The 15,699-nt window shown below is 45.5% G+C and overlaps 2 protein-coding genes across 5 annotated transcripts in view; one reads left to right on the forward strand and one right to left on the reverse strand.

The window, feature by feature from the left end:
- The window catches only part of LOC142776012 (uncharacterized), a 111,852-nt gene extending 110,934 nt beyond the window's left edge, over window positions 1–918 (reverse strand). The window contains exon 1 of the mRNA XM_075878769.1: window positions 618–918. Coding sequence (XP_075734884.1) covers window positions 618–769 — 152 coding nt within the window. The 5' untranslated portion in view covers window positions 770–918. The remainder of the gene's footprint in view (window positions 1–617) is intronic.
- LOC119187843 (large proline-rich protein BAG6) overlaps window positions 1–15,699 on the forward strand; it is a 233,953-nt gene that overhangs the window by 159,551 nt on the left and 58,703 nt on the right. For all 4 annotated transcript variants that reach the window (XM_037435931.2, XM_037435932.2, XM_075878767.1 and 1 more), the window contains exons 16-17: window positions 20–116; window positions 6,282–6,469. In XM_037435931.2, the coding sequence (XP_037291828.1) occupies window positions 20–116; window positions 6,282–6,469 (285 nt within the window). The remainder of the gene's footprint in view (window positions 1–19; window positions 117–6,281; window positions 6,470–15,699) is intronic.

A 15,699-nucleotide genomic window follows, 5' to 3' on the forward strand; every position in this document is an offset into this window, starting at 1 on the left:
TGCTTATCTTTACTTACAGGCACCACAACCTGGTAATCAGCATGATGATCAGCTACATCAGATGTTGAACGGTCTGATGACTGCGCTCGTACACCAGCCTCATGTTGTGCTTCAACGTGAGTTACTGAGACATTTATATAATGAAGAAAATTCTGCAGGGCTTCCCAAAATGTGCATCAAGTACAAAAGAAATGTAGATTTTGCTAGCTAAATTAAACCAACTTTGAACTGGTGGCTGTGGTATCCTAAGGTATAAATTAGTCCTGTTATAATAAAGTTGTAGTCATCACTTTAGTGGTTTTTGTCAATATAAGCATTGTGGAGCTACAGTGGACTCCTCTTAATGAAAACTCGTAGAGCAAAAAACTTTTTTCCAGAGAAGTTTCATAAAAAAGCCCCCAATGTCAATGAAATGTGGCTTTATCTCAAAAGCACCAACTGTGGCTGACTGAACTTATACTTATATCGTTGAACAATGCTTATATCGTTGATTAGACAGAAAAATGTTGCTGATATTGCTTACAGATATCTCTGTTTACAGCCGCACTTTCTCCAGAAACTATCTTAAAGACAAGACCATGCTGAATTTTAGAACTACTCAGACAGACATCGCTCACCCGCAAGTGCTAGATCCCCATGCGAGTAGCAATCTTTTTGGCCTTCCGTTCGAAATAGGGCCCCTGATCGGGAAGTTCGCACTGCACGCATGCTTGAATCTGAGAAAAAGAGCTTCTTCAATTTCTTCTGTACGCCACTGCATTCTGTCCATGGCGAAGTTCACAAGCTTTGCAGCTTCTTCAATCTTCCCTTTGTTCTTGAGTATCTTCAACAGTGTTTACTTGGGAATATTGAACTTTTTCACAATTTCTGTCTTCGGTAGGTCGTTGTGGTGAAGTTTTTGAATGATTTTTACTTTCGTTGTGAGCAAAAGCAAAAAGTGCATTGTATTGCCGTTTTTTTTTCTATCTCAAGTTCACGACTAGATGGAAACAAAAAAGATGACAAGAAAATGGGTCGTTCGCTGCTTGGCGTGCGCAAACATGTGCTATCTCTGGATTGGCTTGGCTAGGCTAGGCTAGCTTCGGCATTTGTTTTATGGTTGCTAGACTACTGTGGCCCCTCCGTGTTCATGGATTTTGCCCCTTTTTGTTTCATTTAATCGATTTAAGCAAAAAAAATGTTCCTATTACCCGAAACTTTTTATCATATATAAATATATAGGAGACCAACCATATGTGCTTAGATAGTTACGTTTATGCGGCTTTTCCATTTAAGCGAGTTTTGTTTAAAAGGAGTCCACTGTATCTCTAAGCTGATGTTTTTATTGTTTGTGAATTGTCAGCTCTTGCGCATTGCTTGCTTAGTCTTTCATTCAATTGAAATACATGCGTATTAGAAAGAAGCCCAGGTAACAGCTTAGATGCCTACCTGCGTGGAGTTATCCTCACACCTTGCACATGATGTGTTGCAGCCCCTGTTCTGCCAAGCTTTGTGATTTTATTGTAATATGCGAGAAGTGCAATTGCTTCAACTGTGCTAGGAGGTTCAGCCCCCTTTCCATTCCTCTGCTCTGTCCTCCACATGACTGTACGACCCGCATTTTGTGTGGTAATGGCTCCATGTGACTTGTCAGGTGAGGATGAGTGATCTCTCAAGTTTTATAGAATGGCACTGCACTGAAATTGTTTCTTTGCCACTACTATGTACTAGTCAAAGAACAGCATTGAGCGAAAATGCTAGCAGGGGCGTAGCCAGGGGGTAAAGTACCGGTCACCCCCCCCCCCCCCGAAATTTTTTTTTCCATGGCTTAGAAAGTGAAAAATGACAATTTCAAGGGCGTGCTTCTACCGAAATCAAAAAGGAGCCCCCCCCCCTCCCCTGAAAAATTTTCTGGCTACGCACTTGAGTGATAGTGATCAGTACCAAACAGAATGCAGGATTTTCATCGTGCATAAACATCCTGTAATCATCCAGGAGTAAAGAACAGCATTGAGCGAAAATGCTAGCAGGGGCGTAGCCAGGGGGTAAAACACTGTTCACTCCCCCCCCCCCCCCCCCGAAATTTTTTTTTTTTTTTCCATGGCTTAAAAAGTGAAAAATGACCATTTCAAGGGCGTGCCTCTCCCAAAATCAAGGAGGTGCCCCCTTGGATGATAGTGATCAATACCAAACAGAATGCAGGATTTTCATCGTGCATAAACATCCTGTAATCATCCAGGAGTCTGTGCACGATGAATATGCAAATCTCACGCAATCATCATATAGGGGAACTTCGATTATAAATCCTCCGGTTTTGCGACGACCTGCATTTTACGATTAATCGGTTTGGTCTCGGCGAAATTCTCATAGAAATAATGTATTAAAAACCTTGGCTATACGATGCAGTATTGCGCCAACCCCACATCTTGCGACTTTCAGATTACGTCTGAAAGAAAAAATAATCTTTACTCGAATCATACATTGACTCAATATTCACGAGTGCAAAATTTGAACTTGTGTTTCTATAGTTTGACAATAAAAAAAAGTACAAAGTGAGACGGGATGTTTCTTAGAACAGAACATTTATTCTTCTGGAAGTTCATCGCTTCTGTAAATGCCTTGATCATGTGCGTGGGTATTCGGGATCGTTACCCAATCAAACCCCATTCAGCCGGCCCAACAGCTGATATTTTCATGTTTTGGGTCTGTGAAAACATTTCCTGCTCGACATACAGCTGATCTGCGACATACAGCTGATCTGACTCTTAACACAGACTTCTGCATGGAATATATTCCTCTTAGTGACATCATCTTCTAAATGAGGCGACCTTCATTGTGGAAAATTGACAGGTGAACAGGACATGCTAAAGAAGAAAGCTGGGATAAGAGAAAAGCATGAACATTGACCATTTAAAGGGATGCTGAACAAAAATATGAAAAACTCGTGTAAACATGTAAACTCTGTGTGAAAGATGTGACTGTTTCGTTAAGCAGAGCTTATTCCACGTGTTTTTGAACAGTTGGCTGTACCTTTAGTGGAATGTCGGCGTACGGCGCCTGCAAGCGAGCAGGGGTTGTGACGTCGCAATCGTCGAGGCGCATGCAGGGTGCAGGTGTTCCTGTCCTCCTCTTCCCTTTCTCAACCTCTTCTTTCATTCCTCTCTCCCCTTTCCACAAAAGCACTGATGCTTTACCCCAGCCTGGTGCGTGGTTCGCTACTGGTGCTGTTTGGGGTGGTTCTGGGAACCATAGTGGAAGTTGAGTGGGCTGAGAAATGCAGGCAACGGCTGGAAATGCAGGCAACGGCTGGCATTGTTGGCATGCTTGTTTCTGGCCAGTGTAACACCACCTCCTTTTAGTTCATGGCCCAACCGCTAGACACAGAAGTTTGGCAAAACACAAATTAGTTTTTTTCCCCCTCAAGTTTTTGCCTAGAATGAAGGTTGTATATATCTATTTTGTCACCCAATATTTCAATTTGTTGCTGCTGGATAATTTTTAATAAGAACAGAAATAAATAACAGTATTTACTATTACAGTTACTGTGTAAAAGTAAGTGTTGCACATACAAGTTCCTCGAACCTAGAATGACTATTGAGTTACAAGTTACTGAAAAAAAGTTATTAGTTACTTCCCAAGACACACTTGTGCTCAATTGTGCAAGCTGCCTAGTGTCCTTCGCAACAATAATATTTAGGTTCACATTGAGCTAAAAATAATTTTCAAAATATTTAAAAAGCATGTCTGACTGGTTACCCAGGGTACATCTGTATATTTAAGATCTTTTTTGTTCCAAAACAAAAATTTCTTTGCCAATCCTTGGTACTCTGGTAGCAAACTACTTTTTTTCTGAATGTTATAAATGTAATCTGATGTATCTGGACAGACCTAATTGTACATACCTTATACCTAGTTACTCGTAATTGCAGTAATAAATTCAGTTGGCAGACTGTATGCTCTTAGCCTCTCAATACGGTAGGCTCGTGGTAATTCAAACTCTGATAATTCATACTTTCGGTTAATTCAAACAAACCTAAATTTTTAAAGACGATAGTCTTTCTTGGGGACCTTCGACGCAAAAATTTTAATGTCTGTCTGTCTGTACAAATGTCTGTTTTTCCACTCTTACCGGCATCGGGTACTTGAAACGGCCGACCCCATCCGCAGCGACCACCAATGTTGCTCAAGGTTGAGCGTTCATGCTTGTGCAATTGTCAATTAAAAAGCAATTACTGCGCATGTCTGGGGCACCATAACAACACGCATATATTCTGCATATGCATCTCTTACTAGAAAACGCATACCTATGTAATTTTAAAAACCGTAGCGCTTATCATGCTGCACTTACCATGCAACGCTTGCATGGAACGAAGAGTGTTTCCAACGCTTTGCTAAGACGAGATGGTGGTGGCACCTACCCGCGCCTTGCGTTCTACAGCTTATCACCCCTGAGATGGGCGCGCACAGCCACGCGCTTTGTTTTCCGAAAGAAACTGCCAGATGGTGCTCATGTCTCACGTGTGAAGTGACTTGATGCACTCGTTCGCCTCCGCTGCACGCTCGAGGCACTCTAACGCAGTGCCTCCGGAATACCATTCACCGATTTTCTTGCGCAGAACATAAAATAAATGTTTTGTTCACTCTCCCCACACGCAAGACTATAGTCTTTCGATGACCTTTGCAGATTACATGCAGATACGAGGCCAATTTTTTTGGGTGGCCCTTTATTCTTTCAATGTATTTAAAAGCCTCTTAATTCATACTGCACTATTCGGTTAATTCATATTTTGAGGTCCATATCAGAAAATATCAGCTGCTTTCCCTCTACTATTTAAAAAATTTGTGTGCTTAAATAATCCTAACTGTCTGAAAATGAAAAATAAGCACCTGAGGCCTTCAAAAAAAAAAAAAGGCTTTGCAGGTGAACAAACGTTTGAAACGAAGCACACGCATGATAAGCCGCGTGGTAACTGGTATAAAGAGCTTTGTGCTGAAGCCGCATGCTTATAGCAATGAAGCAGTTGGCAATTCACAATTCATTTAAAAGGTCTGATCAGCAGTAAATGGCCAATAAACTTGTGGACTTTACACCTCTGCTTTCTGTTCACTGCGTGCAGTTAGGGCTCAAAGACACTTTAAATATTTTTAAATGTGATAAAATAAGTGCCTAATAATAATGTGTGGTGTCCCGACGTAGGAGATGCTCTCTACACCTGGCGTCTAGCCGAATGTCCTTCAGAGCCCCTTTTTGGGTAATAGTTTTACCACCACCTCAACCAGAGTCATCTATTTGAGAACTTTGATTATTCAAATTTTTTGATACTTCAAACGAAATTCAGAGGCCCCTCCTAGTTAGAATTAACGACAGTCAACTGTATATCGGTGTAGCAGGCAGCTCTGCCTGAAAGTCGAACCGTATGCATGCGATTTTCGAGTTGCAACAACAAACTTGCTTTGTCGCTCGGTCACGTCGCGACGGCTGCAACCACATTTCGGCGACAGTGTCATTGTTGCTAGAATGAAAACTGTCGCGTGCATGCCCATAAATTGGGAAAAGAAGTTTAAAAGTAGGTTGATGACAACATGCCAAATTTATTACTGTCTTGTGTGGCATGAAGAAGCCACAAAAGCGTTTCACGACCTTCTTTTTCATAATTTTGGTTTGACCGCAACAAAGTGCCCAGAAGCATACGTTATAACGGCTACAACGCACTTTGCATAACTATTTCATATTACAGGAAGGCTACCATAATTGTCACAAGCTATCATGAAAGATCAAAACAAACCATCGATAACCAGATTTACAGCAAAATACGGCGGCTGTCTCCCTCTCTCCGCGTGAGATGAGAATATAAAGAAGGTGGTCGATACATTGCATTCCTTGAAATACGTGCAAATAACAAGCATCGAGAGCAAATTTAACCAAAGCAAGGATTAAGGGTGCAGCCATGTTGTCGGAAATTGTCATGCTGGCTTTCGGGCGACAGTGATCTTTTTTTTTCCAGAAGTGCGCGACGTGACAAGCGATGGCTAAGAATGTGCTTCGGCGACAGCAAATCCTGTCACTCGAAAATCGTGTGCATGCAGTTGGGCCTAGGAAGATTCAGTGTTGCATCTCTCTTCAGGCAATGTAGTGTTTTCATTCTTTCCATCTGAGAATTATCTAGTGTGTGTATATATATATATATATATATATATATATATGTCTGTATATAATGTTGCTCAGTAGTAGTATAAAAGCAATAACATGTTGGAGTAGAAGTTTGTAGGTAGTAGGGCATACATTTTGGTTGTCTCGACAGGTCAGCACATGCACACAGGACAAGGCAGCAGCAGCGATGGTAATGGGAGTCGTCCGAGAGCAACTCTAGCAGGAATGATACCAGGCCGGAGCCGCCACATGTCCATGCGCCAGACTCCCCTAGTCTACAGGACCACTGGGCCTGCAACTGCAACTACTGCTAGTGCACCCGAAACAGCCACTGCAGAGGTACTGACTGTAGTGAGCTTTTTCGTATTGAAAACTTTCTTCATTAAATGTGCATTCTCTATGCTCAACCTATAGCAAACAAACAGGGAAAACAAAAATGTGATTAATCATGAGTATATTTCAGAAATGGCATGCTGCTTTTTTTTTATCATTTTCTCAGAACATTGGTGCATATAAAATTGGTGTAGAATTGTTGTTCAATGTCCAGTGACCACTACATAGATGATATGAATAATGGATGGAAATAGTCTGACGGTGTTCATAAAACTATCTTTTCAAAATTAAAAAGAGACAAGTTCAAAGGAAGATGGAGTCTTGAGGTGGGTAAAAATTGAACAGAGAATGTTGCTGGAGCTATTGTTTTTTGAAGAGGATTTGTCTTTATCAACACAGCAACTGCATTCCTTGGCAGCATGTTTATGCATGCTTTGCTCACTTTTTCATAACCACAAAAGTAGAGGTGGGGAAAAGAAAGCTTGTGTGAAAAAGAAGGGAAGGAGGAAGGAGACTATCGTGGTTGACATGCTAAATGGTTGTTTTGTGCTGTCTTATAGTAACAGAACAGAAAAAAAAATGTAGGTAAGAGGGAGAAGGTACCCAGGTGTATAAGGGTCTTCGCCACGCTGAAAAAGTGAGGTGGAAGGACTTGGACTGACCTGCAATTCTTCTGAAGTTAAAGAAAATCTAACCTAACTGGCCTTTGCCTGGGGTATATTTTCTTGCACATAACCCGCACCCCTAACTTTAAACTCCCCCCCCCCCCCCCCCAAAAAAAGGAAAAAAAAAAATGGCATGTATAACCCACATGTTTAGCCAAGCCATGAGGCTTGCACGAAACTCGCGCAAGATGTTGATCTCGCGGGCCAGCCTCAGCGCTTCCATTTGTGCCATCTTCATTGACGCAGCGTGGCCGCAACTCGTCCGTTTCTCGATAAATTTGACAAGCTGCGTCTCAAAAAGCGGGCACGCACCAGTCTTTGGGCCACGAAATGCTCGCTTCTCCTTGCATGCACTTTTGAGAGAGGCTTTTTTTTTTTTCACCAGTCACCAATGCAGGACTCGTTGACGCCATGCCTCCTTAAAGCAGCTCTTTTGCAGATTTCTTCCGCAGCAACTATAATCTCGAGTTTTTCTTTCACTGTGAAAGATTGCCATCGAGACCTACTCATGGTGCCTCAGCAGACAAGGCTGATGAACGGTGCAAACTGGCCACACCTGACTCGGAGACAGACGTCAAATCGTTGTCACGCTGTTGACCAGATCGAAAAAGTATGCAAAAAGTAAATGAACATGCTACGGAAGGGATCTGCCTATGGCCTGTGTTGGCTTCTATTAGCTTTGCACCAGACCATGCCGAGGGTGATGTGGACTGCACAGCAGGCCATGCATTGCCGTTAAGCTGACCTCTGCTTCTGGATTATTCCCAGATAACCCGCACCCCCATTTTTTTTTTTTTTTTTCAATTCTTGGTGTGGGTTATATGCGAGAAAATATGGTACCTTTCATATTTTTTTTACTGTATATTACACCTTTTTAATTATATAACACCGACCCAAATTTGGCACATCTCTATCACAAAAGTGCCCTTATCACCTTTCCTCCTTCGTACATGAGGGAAAAATGACCGAACCAAACTGAAACTTTTCTTGTTCATAATTGATTCATTTGGCAATGGCACAATACAAATGCATAGTGGTGACCTGTGACAATTTTAAAGGGATGTCATATAATCTGACTTACTGTTTATTAAAATTATTGCTGGACTCGGTGGTGCATAGTTCAGTACAGTCGATCCCACATATATCGGACTCAAAGGGGATCACAAAATACTCGATATAGCAGGAAGTCAAAATACGACATATTCGTATTGAATGCTTATAGTACTTCATTGCAAGTTTCTAAACTGCTTGCAGAAATTGTAATAAACATTAACACGACTATTTGCTCACTGCACTTTATTTCATGTGAAAATAGTCCGTAAACTTACCTTGCTTCTTGCTGTCGTTAAGGGGGGACATGGCACTTGAAAAAAAGTTTATTTCTTGATCAATTTTGATGAAAATTTGAGAGTGTATGTATATTTGTGTGATAATTTCCGATATGCAAATATGAAACACTGATGTCGTATGAATATGAAGCATGAATGAATCTAGCTGCACGATTTCGGATGGTTACAAGGAATTTCTAAGACCAACTTTAGGTGGGCTCCTGATGGGTGGTGCATAGTCCTGATGCATAGTGGTGCATAGCTCCTGATGGGTGGTGCACTTTGACCTGACTAATGATATATAAGCAAGTAGTTTTACATGACGCCGAGCGCTGCATAAATGGCGTTTTAAGAAGCCGAGAGTACTCTTAGCAGTTGAGCCCTCCGTTTACTTAGCTTTCATTAATTTGAACAAATTTTGGGGCCCCTTTGAGTTCGAATTATCGAGATTCGACTGTCGTTGAACCATGTAAACTGAAAAAAAAAAACAGTTTTATCAGTGAAGCGATCACTGCAATAGCTAAAATTTGGAATGTTGTAATTGCAATGCCGTACGCCCTCTTTTCTTTCTATTTTGTTACCGCACCATTACACGTGTAACACTGCCTTGTGCAAACCGCACCCAAATGACTGGAAACCATTTAGATAATCTGAGAACCTTCTGATAAGATTACACGATAAGATAACGCTGGAATCTTTAATGGCACAAGTAGAAATGCCGACGCACTTTGCTGCTTGGCAGATTATCGATGGCTGACTCTCTGGCTTGCTGCTATCAGTCTAAAGCATGTATTGCTTGTAGAGTGGCGTTTCCTTTTCTGGGCACAGGTTTGCCCAAATAAAAAGTGCACACATGAAAACAGCAGCTGCTGCTTTCGTCAACATCACAATCCCGCGATAACACGAACGCTGACAGCTAACTCTCTTGGATCTGACAACGCGACAATATACAAAAAGCTGGTGTAAAAGAACAAGTACAGCTGCTCCACGAAAAAATGCTCCAACACAATCTCCTCCTGTTAAGAGTGCAGGACGTAGAATGGCTTACGAGCCACAAGCGCGCCAGCTATCGCAACCACGCGCTTAATTAGAATCAGTTCTCTGCTGGCGCTTGAGTGACTCCCCCCCACCCCCCCACCCCCGCCTCTCCGTGTATTTTCATGCTTGTTCAAGACAGGCGGTGTGTTTCCTCTCTGCTTGAGCATTTGACGGCAGGGTCTAACATGCTGTGGTATGCTATTGTGTACATGCGCGCTTCGAGTTACGGAGATCGGCCGCCTCATTTAATCTCTGCTTTAGCAGCGCTCATCTTACCTGCTTGCTCAATTTTACGCGCGGATAGAATGTGCGAAGCACGGGGAATGTTACCAACTTGTAGTTTCTACGGGGACACATAGCGGCGGCGACCAGAACCTGTTTAGGGTCCATATTATTCCTATGTCAGCTTTGGCACTTCAATGGCTTGAATATAAGTTTGTCGCATTTATTTTTATAGAGCCCTGTTGGTTTAGTGTGAAGATAACTTTTGTATTAATCCATCTCTAGTCTTGAGTTGCAGTTCATGTTGGATGCAGTGTTTTAATCAATTTTGAACAATGCAGCATTCTAACATTAATTTTTTTCATTCGTCTGAGGTCTAGTAGCTGTCCAGAGCACCGGTTATGTTTTTTCTTTGAGTTTCTGTGTTTTCAGCTTTGATATTGTAAGGTTTAATATTGTCACGACGCAGACACAGCAGGAGTTCGATATAGAAGAGCTCACTTTAATTAAAAAATGAAAGGCGCTCGTAAAGAGGACCGGACAAGAGCTTCGTCTTCTTCTCTGGCTGTGCGAGCTCTCCTCTGCAGGTTGAATGCGGCATTTGCCTCCCTCCAGGAAGAGCATCGACCCGATGCTCGGCTACAGAATACGCGGTGTATGTAGTTGACGTATTACGCAACTGGCTCACTGAAATATGGCTTCATCCGCACAACGTGTACGATTTCAGATTTTTGAGCTCGCGAGGAACTGTCAGGGATGACCTCATAATTCACGTCACTTAGGCGCCGTATAACATTGTAGGGACCAAAGTACTTCTTCAATAACTTTTCACAAAGGCCGCGTCGGCGAATAGGGCTCCAGACCCACACTTTCTCGCCTGGTTGATAAGTGACGTATCGGTGTCGCAGGTTATAACGTTGTGCGTCATAACTCTGCTGTCGGGCGATTCGCACGCGTGCTAGCTGCCGTGCCTCTTCAGCTCGTTGGGTAAAGGCTTGAACATCCGTGTCTGTATCCTCGCAGTCGTGCAGCAGCATGGCATCAAGCATTGTCGTCACTTCACGGCCATAAAGAAGACTAAATGGCGTGCTCCGCGTAGTTTCCTGCTGCGCCGTATTATAAGCAAACGTCACGTATGGTAGAACGTCGTCCCAATTTTTGTGATCCACGTCGATGTACATACTAAGCATATCAGCAATTGTCTTGTTGAGGCGTTCTGTTAAGCCGTTGGTTTGTGGTTGGTAGGAGGTAGTTTTTCGATGCGCTGTTCCACTCAACTCAAGCACTGACTTGAGGAGCATGGCCGTGAAAGCGGTACCTCTGTCTGTTATTATAATTCTAGGAGCACCATGCCTCAGAACGATATTTTCAATGAAAAATCGTGCCGCTTCTACTGCGGTTCCACTTGATAAAGCCTTTGTTTCTGCGTAGCGAGTAAGATAGTCCGTAGCGACAATTACCCACTTATTTCCAGTATGCGAAGTCGGAAATGGTCCAAGGAGATCCATTCCGATTTGTGCAAAAGGCATGGTGGGCACTTGAACTGGTTGCAACAATCCGGCTGGTTTTAAAGGTGGCGATTTTCGTCGTTGACAATCGAGACACGTGCGGACGTAATGCTTTACAGTGCCTGGAAGCTTCGGCCAGTAGTACTTTTGTTGGATTCTGGCCAATGTGCGCGTGTATCCGAGGTGGCCGGAGGGTGGCTCATCGTGGCAAGCGCTCAGGATCTCATCGCGAATGGATGTCGGGACGACAAGTAAGTGGGCGTTTCCGCTGGGGGCAAAGTTCTTCTTGTATAGGACACCACTGCGCAAGCAGAATGATGGCAGGCTCCTTGCAAATATCTTGGGAACGCTTGTAGACTGGCCGTTAAGAAAATTAATAAGAGGGAGCAACTCACTGTCTTCTTTCTGCTTAGACGAAATGGTGACCGTGTCGACCACTCCTAAAAATGCCATGTCATCATCTTCTGAGACATCATCCTGCTTTATAGGCGACCTGGATAAGCAATCAGCATCAGAGTGCTGTCGTCCCGGCTTATAGACGACCGTCATATCGAATTCTTGTAGGCGTAAGCTCCAGCGCGCTAGCCGACCGGATGGGTCCTTCAAGTTGGTCAGCCAGCAAAGAGAGTGGTGGTCGCTGACTACGTGGAAGGGACGGCCGTAGAGGTATGGGCGAAACTTCAGAACTGCCCATACTACAGCAAGACATTCCTTTTCCGTTGTGGAATAATGGGACTCGGCACGGGAAAGCGTCCTACTTGCATATGCAATCACTCTCTCGGCTGAGTCTTGCCACTGGACGAGTACAGCGCCTAAACCTACGTTGCTGGCATCAGTGTGGATCATGGTTGGAGCGTCCTCGTCAAAGGGAGCAAGCACAGGGGGTGTCTGCAGGCGCTGTCGTAGACCGTCAAATGCTGCTTGTTCCTCTTCGCCCCATAAAAATGGAACATCGTCTCTCGTTATGCATGTTAAGGGCGACGCTATGTGCGAGAAATTGGCGATAAATCTGCGGTAGTAGGCGCGAAGGCCAAGAAAGCGTCTTACGGCCTTCTTTTCTGTTGGCACCGGAAATTTTCGGACGGCGTCGATCTTGTCGGGGTCCGGACGAACACCTTCATGGCTCACCACATGTCCTAAGAATCGGAGTTCCTTGAAACCGAAATGACATTTCTCAGGTTTCAGCGATAAGCCAGCGGACCGTATTGCTCGAAATACTAATAGCAGCCGTCTTAGATGTTCCTCGAATGTTGGTGAGAAAACAATGACGTCGTCGAGGTATACCAGACACGTCTGCCACTTAAGGCCTGATAGGACGGTATCCATCAGTCTCTGAAATGTTGCTGGGGCTGAGCACAATCCGAAGGGCAAGACTTTAAACTCGTAAAGCCCGTCAGGCGTAACAAAAGCAGTCTTTTCTCTGTCCCGCTCATCGACCTCGATTTGCCAATAACCGCTTTTCAGGTCCATCGACGAGAAGAAGCGTGCATGCCTCAGCCTGTCAAGTGAATCGTCAATACGCGGTAGTGGGTATACGTCTTTCTTGGTCACGCGGTTCAGCTTGCGGTAGTCCACACAGAAGCGTAAGCTGCCGTCTTTCTTCTTAACTAGCACTACCGGTGATGCCCAAGGGCTTTTTGACGGCTGAATGATGTCATCATTGAGCATTTTCTGGACTTGTTCTTGGATTGCTTCGCGTTCTTTCGGTGCCACGCGGTATGGGTTTTGTCGAATTGGTCTTGCCGTCTCTTCCGTTATAATTCGGTGCTTTGTCAGTGGCGTTTGATTTACTCTCGAGGTCGACGAAAAACAATCTTCAAACTGGCCGAGAACATCTAGAAGACTCTGCCTCTGCGCTGGCGATAAATCTGTGCTCACGTCGACAGGCAGTGGTGTTGAAGCGGCCGGCGTCTCTGCCTGTTGTACTGCGAAGCACTCGCGGAATTCTACAATTTCTTCAAAGTATGCAACTGTGGTACCCTCTGCAATGTGTCGACGCTCGTTGCTGAAGTTTGTCAACAGGACCTCTGCTTGCCCAGACACTACACTGACGAGACTTCTGGCAATAGCGATTCCTCGAGAGAGTAAAAGCGTCGATATTTGTTCCGCGACACCTTCTCCACTATGCTGCGTGTTACACGTGACAGAGACGAGGCGGCATGACAACGGTGGCATGGTCACGTCGTCAATCACGCGCATGGGCTTGCGCTGCAGCGCTGCGCTATGGTCCGCTGAGAAGGTCAGTACACCGTCCGGTATATTTATAATGGCACCGTACTCCCGCAGGAAATCCATACCCAAGATGACCTGTTTACAACACTCAGAAAGAATAATGAAGGTTGCCACGAATGATGAATCCCCGATCTTGATTCTTGCGGTGCACTTTCCGGTAGGTGTCAGCAGCTGGCCTCCGGCTCCTCGAATTTGCGGCCCCGTCCATTCCATTTTTACCTTCTTGAGTTGGTCGGCCAGATTCGCACTCATTATTGAAAAGTCCGCACCAGTGTCGACCAGTGCGGTCACGTCGTGACCGTCAATTGAAAGTGTAATGTCGGCGGTGACAATCTCGTCTTTCGTCGGTTCATTCGAAATGTGTGGCACTTCATGCGGCGGCAATGGGGGATTTTCAAATCTTCGGCAATTCGCAGCCTTCCCCCCTAAGGTCGCTGCTTTTAGTTTCCCCGGCGTGGACTGGGAGACCTTCCTCTCGCCATGTCCGTGGTGCTACCTCTATTAGATCGGGGAAAATGACCTGGGGAGGGCGAGCGTGACCGGAACCCAGGAGAAACGTCCTGCGGGGTCATCGTGCTCGTATCAACGTTGGGTCTTCAGTTGAAATAGCTCCGAGGGGTAGTGGATGGAAATCCTTGGTACCCGGCGACGCGGTGAGGACAATACCGCACGATGTGGCCTGCTTCCCCACAATGGAAGCACAGGGGCCTGTAGTCAGGGGTACGCCATATGTCGGTTTTGCGGAGTGGGGGTCGCATCGGCGTCGACGTTTCCCTGTAGTACCAAGGCACTGTCGGCGGCTGTTTCTGGTGGTACTGTTCAGGTGGCGGCACGTTAGATCTAGGCTGTCGACGGAGAATATCTGCATATGTTGGCCTAACTATTTCAGTGTTCGGCTCGGGAAGTGAAAGCGCTTGCCTTATTTCTTGGCGAACAACTTCTGTGACCGACGCAATCGCGCAGTCATTCGGTGTGGCGGCGAGCTTCTTCACCTCTTCTTGCACAATTTCGCGTATCAGGTCACGCAAAGAACGCTCGTCAGGAGTCACCGTGGTCACGGCGGTTGCGCTGATTTGTCCGCTGTTGTTTTGACGGTCGTACTGGCGGTACCGTAGCTGTAGTGCGCGTTCTATGGCGGTCGCCTCCTTCGAAAATTCGTCGACGTTTGAAGGTGGGTTCCGTATGAGACCAGCAAACAGCTGCTCTTTAACACCACGCATGAGGTGGCTGATCTTTCTGTTCTCGGACATGTCGGGATCGGCTCGATGAAAGAGACGAGCCATGTCCTCAACAAACATAGCAACAGACTCGTTGGGCTTTTGAATCCGTGATTCAAGGAGTCGTTGTGCATGCTCCCGCCTTTCGGTGTTTGCGAAGGTGTCCAGGAACTTCCGCCGGAACTCGTCCCACGTTGACCACACGCGATTCGTGAACCACGTGCGAGCCCCGTCTTGAAGAGGGAAATACACGTACCCCAACTTCTGTGCGGCGTTCCACCCGTTAACGTTGGCTGTGCGCTCGAACTCCTCAAGCCAGTCATCTGCGTCCTCATATGAGTTGCCATGGAAGTCCACAGGAGTTTTAGGGGTGAAAACAGTCACCTGTGTCGTGCTTGGGCTCGTCATGGTGGGGCAACTGCTTCCCGGGGCAGTCATGTTTTCCGTCCAAGGACCGAACTCTGGGCTCAGGCCTAACAGGCGGCGGCTGGCGCGGTGAACGGGTGTTTCGACGAGCGGAAGTCTTTGTGGACTAGATCCCGGGCTGTTGGAAGGCGTCCTGGACATGTACCCAGCACCTCCACCAGTGTCACGATGCAGACACAGCAGGAGTTCGATATAGAAGAGCTCACTTTAATTAAAAAATGAAAGGCGCTCGTAAAGAGGACCGGACAAGAGCTTCGTCTTCTTCTCTGGCTGTGCGAGCTCTCCTCTGCAGGTTGAATGCGGCAATATATATATCGCTTTGGGGCCCCGCCGCGGTGGTCTAGTGGCTAAGGTACTCGGCTGCTGACCCGCAGGGCGCGGGTTCGAATCCCGGCTGCGGCGGCTGCATTTCCGATGGAGGCGGAAATGTTGTAGGCCCGTGTGCTCAGATTTGGGTGCACGTTAAAGAACCCCAGGTGGTCTAAATTTCCGGAGCCCTCCACTACGGCGTCTCTCATAATCATATAGTGGTTTTGGGACGTTAAACCCCACATATCAATCAAATCAATATATCGCTTTGGGATAAGTCTGGTCACTTGA

This window comes from Rhipicephalus microplus, chromosome X, assembly GCF_043290135.1.
Source record: "Rhipicephalus microplus isolate Deutch F79 chromosome X, USDA_Rmic, whole genome shotgun sequence".
NCBI lineage: Eukaryota > Metazoa > Arthropoda > Arachnida > Ixodida > Ixodidae > Rhipicephalus > Rhipicephalus microplus.